The sequence below is a fragment of the Octopus bimaculoides genome, chromosome 6, assembly GCF_001194135.2.
Source record: "Octopus bimaculoides isolate UCB-OBI-ISO-001 chromosome 6, ASM119413v2, whole genome shotgun sequence".
Taxonomy (NCBI): Eukaryota; Metazoa; Mollusca; class Cephalopoda; order Octopoda; family Octopodidae; genus Octopus; species Octopus bimaculoides.
Genome location: NC_068986.1, coordinates 80,748,257 through 80,755,712, shown reverse-complemented (window position 1 = coordinate 80,755,712; position 7,456 = coordinate 80,748,257). Strand labels below are relative to the sequence as shown.

The 7,456-nt window shown below is 37.0% G+C and overlaps 1 protein-coding gene and 1 long non-coding RNA gene across 3 annotated transcripts in view; one reads left to right on the top strand and one right to left on the bottom strand.

The window, feature by feature from the left end:
- The window catches only part of LOC106878795 (transmembrane protein 220), a 45,848-nt gene extending 43,490 nt beyond the window's left edge, over positions 1-2,358 (bottom strand). For both annotated transcript variants that reach the window (XM_052968898.1, XM_052968900.1), the window contains exon 1: positions 2,304-2,358. In XM_052968898.1, the coding sequence (XP_052824858.1) occupies positions 2,304-2,343 (40 nt within the window). In that variant the 5' untranslated portion in view covers positions 2,344-2,358. The remainder of the gene's footprint in view (positions 1-2,303) is intronic.
- Positions 2,359-2,476: 118 nt separating this feature from the next.
- Positions 2,477-7,456, top strand: part of LOC106878794 (uncharacterized) — an 8,938-nt gene continuing 3,958 nt past the window's right edge. Inside the window, exons 1-2 of the long non-coding RNA XR_001410550.2 lie at positions 2,477-2,885; positions 5,654-5,741. This is a non-coding gene — a long non-coding RNA (uncharacterized LOC106878794). The remainder of the gene's footprint in view (positions 2,886-5,653; positions 5,742-7,456) is intronic.

Below are 7,456 nucleotides of genomic sequence, written 5' to 3'. Positions count from 1 at the left end.
AACATATATATGTATATATGCATGCATATATGGGTACAGGACATAAAAAAACATAGACACAATGAGAAACATAAAAAACAAAAACATAGAAAACGAACTTTTTTCGGACAACGTTCGTTTTCTATGTTTTTGTTTTTTATGTTTCTCATTGTGTCTATGTTTTTTTATGTCCTGTACCCATATATGCATGCATATATACATATATATGTTGGTATGTACATATATGTATGTACATATGCATATATTTATATATTACTAGCAGTTAAGCCCGGTTTCACCCGGTCTATTTGGATGATGTGGCTGTGATCGTTTTCGGTTAGGTATAATCTATAACAGTGTTTCTCAACCTTATTATTTCGAGTCTCCTGTTTCGATTGGAGCCTCCAGCTGTGTGAAAATTTCCTGAATCCCCCCACCCCACTTGTCAGAAAACAGCTTCAGGAGTTGTGAAGAACGAATTTGTACGTAGTCTGTTTCTGAGAGCTATTGTATTGGACCTCTGTCTAATCATTAAAACGTTGATTTAACTATGAACATAGATAGAAATTATACATTAGCCCCTATTTTTGCAAGCAGTTGTATCCGCAAAAATTTTATTTGTTGAGAGCAGAAATTAAAAGAAGATATATGAAATGGACGTGTCTGTGTGTGTGTGTATGTGTGTGTGTGTTTGTGTGTGTGTGTGTGCGCGCGCGCGTGCATTCTTGCGCGTGTGTATGTAAGAGAGAAAGAGAGTGAGAAAGTGAGATAGAGTGAGTGAGTGAAGTTGTGTGTCGTGATGATTGACGTATTTGTACGTAGTCTGGACCTCTGTTTAATCATTAAAACATTGATTTAATTATGAACATAGAAAGAAATTATACATTAATCCCTATTTTTGTTAGCAGTAGTATCCGTAAAAATTTTATTTGCAGAGAGCAGAAATTGAAAGATATATGAAATGGACGTGTGTGTGTGTGTGTGTGTGTGTGTGCGTGTGCGTGTGTGCGTGTATGTGAGAGAGAAAGAGGGTGAGAAAGAGAGATAGAGTGAATGAGTGAAGTTTCCAGGAAGTAATTAATCCCCTCCTCCCCTCGGAGCTTTCCAGGAAGTAATTCCTAATCCTCCACCCCTCCCTTGGAACTTCCCAGGAAGTATTTCCTCCCTCTCCTCGGAACTTTCCATGAAGTAATTCCTCTCATAATTTTCTTATATTTTCTTAAACATTCTCTAGAACAATACTATGTATAAAACCAAATATATGACACCCTAGGCATAACACCAACATGAACTTCTAATTTGTTGAGGTCAATTTCGTTTTCAAATGAAACTTGAAGAAGTCAATCAGAGCTCTACTAAAGAGGAATGTATCTGTTCTCATGCCTTTCAGCCTCGTCCACCAAACAACCTCTTTCGCCACAGGCAAAGGAAAACTGCCTTGCCTGCCCGATAATAATAGGTTTTATCAGTAGCACATACATACATACATACATACATACATACATACATACATACATACATACATACGTACGTATGTACGTGTGTGTGTGTGTGTGTGTGTGTGTGTGTGTGTGTGGTAATAAAAAATAGACCGGTGCGTCGCACAAAACTCATATACATAAAAAAATAATTACAGTTGGAAAGTCGTAGTTGGCAATCGAAACCCAGGTATAATCAAGGGTGGTTCGTCTTGGGTAACGCTTTTATGGATGCTGTACTTTTGGGTCTCCCGTATATGCCTATATAGACTGTATTGGCCCGGGGAGGACAGTAAACTCAAGTGCAACCCCTGGCGACACACACTCTAACTACGTCACTGGTTACATTCTATGTTTATCATAAATGTTCTTTTTAATCTGCGCTTGAAATGATATTTAACGTAACTCTATTCAAATGTCACCTGTTTTGTCTGGAATATTGATGCTATAACTTATTTGTTGTTAGTTTAATCACAATCACAAAAGGACGTGATTTGTGTTTTATAATCGATCTATGATATATCTCTGAACTTTAATTCTCTCATTAGTCACAGAAACGAAAACAGCAGATAGAAAGAGAGAAAGGAAGCGATCAAAGGCAAGGTTTCCTGACCGAAAAATATCTGCTGGAAAAAGAAGAGGAAAAAAGGAGAAAAATACATAGGTGCAGGATTAGTTCTGTGATAAGAAGCTTGTCTCCCAACCACATGGCTTTGGGTTCAATCCCACTGCGTGGCAATTTGGACAAATGTCTTGAGCTGATCAAGGCCTTGCACGCGCGCGCGTGAATTTAGTACACGATATATATACATATGCATAGCTCAGTGGTTAGAGCGTCGAACTTACGACTGTGAGGTTGTGAGTTCGATTTCCGGACAGGCCGCATGTTGTGTTCTTGAGCAAGACACTTTATTTCACGTTGCTCCAGTTCACTCAGCTGTAGAAATGAGTTGTGACGTAGAAATGAGTTGTGACGTAGAAATGAGTTGTGACGTCACTGTGCCTTTGCCTTTCCCTTGGATAACATTGTTTGTGCGGAGAAGGGAGGCTGGTATGCATGGGCAACTGCTGGTCTTCCATAAAAACAACCCTAGGTTGTGCGTTCGCCGGTGAGGCAACTTTCTGCCCAGACTTGTACCCCTGAGGGGAACCTCTTAGGTGCACCCATGGTCATTTGTGACCGACGGAGTCGAGTGTAAGTGTGTGTGTGTGTGTGTGTCCACCACCGCTTGACAACTGGTTTTAGTTTGTTTACATCCCCATAACTTAGCGGTCCGGACAAAGTAACCGATAAAATGAGTACAGTAATCACTCGCCATATCGCGGTTCACCTATCGTGCATTCAGTACATCACGGAATTTTCTGGCTAATATATGTAAATTTATATCGCGGACTCCTCAGTATATCGCGGGATTCTGTGATCGATAGGTATTTATATTTTTTCAGAGTTTAATTATTTCTGTGGTAAAATAAGCATTTTCACGCCTAAAAATTAATAAATTGATAAATAAAAAATACAGTACAGCACTGCACTATATAACACATTAATTAAAATGTATTAAAAGAAAATACGTAGTGTACCGTAGATGAGTAAACAAAGAATCGCACATCTTGTATGGAAAACGAAAATCAGGAGGCCAGTGTGTGATGTTATTTTGCATTTATAATAAAATAGATATATACAAATTGTAATAATAATAATAATAATAATAATAATAATAATAATAATAATAATAATAATATATACAGTACAGTACTGCTTCTACTTTGCGGATATTCATCTATCGCGGGTGGAGGGTGACGTAACACTTGCAATAGTCCAAGGATTACTATACCTGGCTTAAAAAAAATTAGTACTGGAGTGGATTTGCTCGACCAAACCCTTCAAGGCAATACCTCAGTCTGACTGCAGTCCAACTACTGAAACAAGTAAGAGATAAAGGATAAAAGTTAAGGCAGTTTAAACTACTTTAAACTCACTTGAAACGGTAGAAGTAAATGTTTATTTTTCACTATTTTATGAAATTATTTTGAAATATTTAGCTTTTATGGCCTTATTTGAACAAATTATACAGTAGACTTATTAGGCTCGTATTGTTCCCCCTACTTTTAAAATATAGCGCAAACATACCGTTAATGTTTCATAGGTTATAAGATTTTGAATCATATTAAACCTGCGAGTGTCGGAAGAGTTAGTACATAGGAAAAATGCTTTACGATTTTTGTTCAGGTTCTTTACGTTCTGGATTTAGATCGCACTGAGCCCGACTTCGCCTTTCAGGGTCAACAAAATAAAGTATTAGGGATAAAGTACTGGAGACGATGGCATCAACAAAACCGTTCTCCTCAAAAATTGTTGGCTTTATGTCTTAAATTAGCCGTTATTTTGAATCATATTATATTGTAATAATACGTATTAAATTTTTAAAATTTTGATTCGTATTGTCTCTATCTGAATTGAAAAAAAATTGATGATCACAGTTGGAATGGTTTCTTTCTAATAAATGTTTGGTAAATTGATTAATAAATTCTAATTCTTTGCTGTACTGACTTTTGAAATTTGCAGCTTTGCTTGAATTTTACGAAATCTTAATTTTGGCCCGTGAAATAGAAGATATCAACAGCCAACGTTGTATTTAGTGCGCTCGTTTGACATAACTTCCTAGTAATACAACGGCTCATTATTAATCGATAAGGCAGAATCATTAATGCATCAAAGAAATTTTAAAAATGCTTAGTGACATTTCTTCCGGCTTTTTATGTTCTCAATTGAAATTCCGCCGAGGTTCATTTTGCCTTTCATCCTTTCAGAGTTGATAAAATAAATTCTAGTCAAGTACTGGGATCGATGTAATCGACTTGTCCCCTCCCGCTTAAACTTGCTAGCCTTGTGCTAAAATTTGAAACAATCATTTATTGATAAGGCGTTCGGAATTCAAACCCATGCAGTGTCCCAATTGGTATTTTGTCTATGTATTACGCTTGACTGTTGTCTCAAAAATATTGTTTAGTTTATTTTCCGTTGTAGTTAAACAATGCTGGCTCCCATATGTTCCAATTTGTTTCTTTGTAACGATATACGTGATAACGAGATGCTTTAACGATTCCAATAAGATTATGGTCTCAAAAATTCACTATATTGGTATTCGTAATAACGGAATTTCACTTAGTTTAGTTACTATTGATATTTGAATGGTTAAAGGCGGAAAGCTGGTAGAATTCTTAGCACGCTGGGTGAAATACTTAGCGGCATTTTGTCCGTCTTTACGTTCTGAGTTCAAATTCCGTTGTGGTTGATTTTGCCTTTCATCCTTTCGGGGTTGATAAAATAAGTACCAGTTAAGCAGTGGGGTCGATGTAATTGACTTGCCCCCTACCCCAAAATTGCTGGCCTTGTTCCAAAATGTAAAAATGATATTTAAACAGTTATAAAGTTTCAAGGAGATACAGAGATTTTAAAATAACATAAAAGATTTGTCAGATAAAAATAAGCAGATTTTGGATTTGGAAGACGATAACTCAACCCTTTACCTGTCCTAAACTTTTTCATAAGTTTGTCCTGAACGTCAATGCTTCTCTTCAAACTGCTAATCATCCCTTTATTTCATACGTCCTGAGTAATACAAAACTTTCCTTTCATGAGTCCCAAGTTATTCTCTAAGTTGAAAAAAAAGTGAGAATGTGTATATTATGCGATGCATGGATGCCAGGAAAATATGTCCTGTATCACATGTGATTTACAGGACAGGCAAAGAGTTAAGTTACCAAGAAATCATTGATATTAACGGATTTTATCTCTTAACTGGGAATTGCTAAAGAATTATTTTGTGGAGATGTAAAGCTTTCGACAGAAACTGTTAGATCCACTAACAGTAATAATTGCGAGTTACATTAAGGATAATGTTTATATCTTGTGTAAGTGTGGTCACGAGAGAGAGTGGGGAAGAAGACCTCAATAAATTAAAACTTATAAAAACATATTTACGGTCGTCCATATCACAAGATTAAATTCAAAGAGAATTTTGTCAATAGGAAATGATATTTTAATAAAGATCGATAAAGAAACTGCTACGAAAACATTTGCGGATCTAAATTCGAGAAAAATATGTTTTAGTTAGGATAATGTGCGTTGTTCATCATCTGTTCTTTTGTTCATATTGTTTAATTTATTTGGAGTAAATCCGTTTCATCTACAGAAGATCAACGTTACCATTCGAAATTTTCCTCACCCACCAACCAACCCTCACTCAGTGTTTGAGCAAAAATCTATCAAGATCATTGCAGGTAATGTAGACACACACACACACATATTCTCTCTCTCTCTCTCTCTCTCACGCACGCACGCACACACACACACACACACACACGCTCTTTCTGTTTCTCTCTCACTTTCTCATGAAGAAAAGAAAGGACAAAGGCTAAGACGTTAAATTCTCTCATCCCACTCGGCACAGCAACGCTCAAAACAGGAGCATCTACATGGGTAAACAGTGGTCTGCGGAAACGTCCTGAATGGCATGCCCAGCAAAAAATTACCATGAATTTTTTTAGTATGGCAATTCGCCTGAGAATTCCCGAAAAAAATTGCCCATAACTGCACTATTGGGTTGCTGTAGCTACAAGAAATAACCACGAAATCTATAATCTTTAAGAAAGAAGAAAGGGTGCATTGTACGATGTATATATACTCTTTTATTTCATCTTGATATTGGACTGCAGCAATGCTGGGGTACTGCCGTGTAAGCATAGTCGAACAAATTGCCACCACTACTTTTGTAAAAATCTGGTTTTATTCTATCGTTTTCCTTTGTCGAATCGCTAGGCTATGGGGACGTAAACGAACAATCACTGATTTTCAACAGAAACACATACATTTACACACACGCACACTCGCACGCACAACCACGACGGAAGATAGGTTGCTGAAGAGGACATCTCTGGAGGATAAGAAAAAACACCTCTTTTGACGTAACTGCTGAGTTTCAGGTGGCAACAAACAAGGATATATCAACTCGCACAATGAGAAGGTTATTAGAAGCTGGGCTCAAAGGATGTAAGGCCAGAAAGAAGCCGTTGCTGCCTGAGGTGAACATGAAGAAGCGATTGTTTTGGGTAAAAGAGCATGAAGATTGGACTGATGATGATTAGGCTAAAGTTGTTTGGTCTGATGAAAATAACTTTGACGTAGATTCTCCATATTCATTTCCCCCACATTACTTGGCATTATTGAAATTCTTACACTTGTACGAATTTTTTATTGGATAACAAAAATAATCAGAAGCTTTTTTTTCTCCTCAGATCTTCGGAACCCCTGGAGCTGTTTTTGTTCGCCTTAGAGTTGGGGAAGCTTATCATCCTGAACGTGTGGTCCCAAGAGTCAAATTTGGAGGAGGAAGTGAAATGGTTTTGGGCTGTATGTCGTCTTCAGACCCATGAATGTTGTTCACTTGTGAGGGCAGAATGAATTCCGACACTTGCACCAGCAAGTTAGATCAAGTTTATCAACCTTCCTTAGCTAAAATTTTCAATGATACTATCCCAGACGGCGTAGTCTTTCAACAAGACAATGCTCCATGCCACACATCCAGAGTCTCAATGGGTTGGTTAGAGGAGAAAGGGATGAGGGTGATGAAATGACCCCCTCAGTCTCCAGACCTCAATCCCATTGAACATTTGTGGTGTTACTTAGGTACAAGAGTGAGCGTGTAGAAATGTTCTTGTAAAAGTGAATTAGAAGCCAAAATTCATGAAGAATGACGAAAAATTGACCCAGCAACTTGCGCCAATTTAGTCTCAACTATGCAAAAATGCATAAAAGCAGTCATAAAAGCAAAAGGAGGGCATGCCAAATATTAATAATTGATGGGATAGACTCTAGAATGGTTATTATATAATTTTCAATTATTAAGTAAATGAGTTTCAATCATACTCTGTGATTTTTCATATCTGCTCCATTATGGCCAAGGCTGTATATATATATATATATATATATATATATA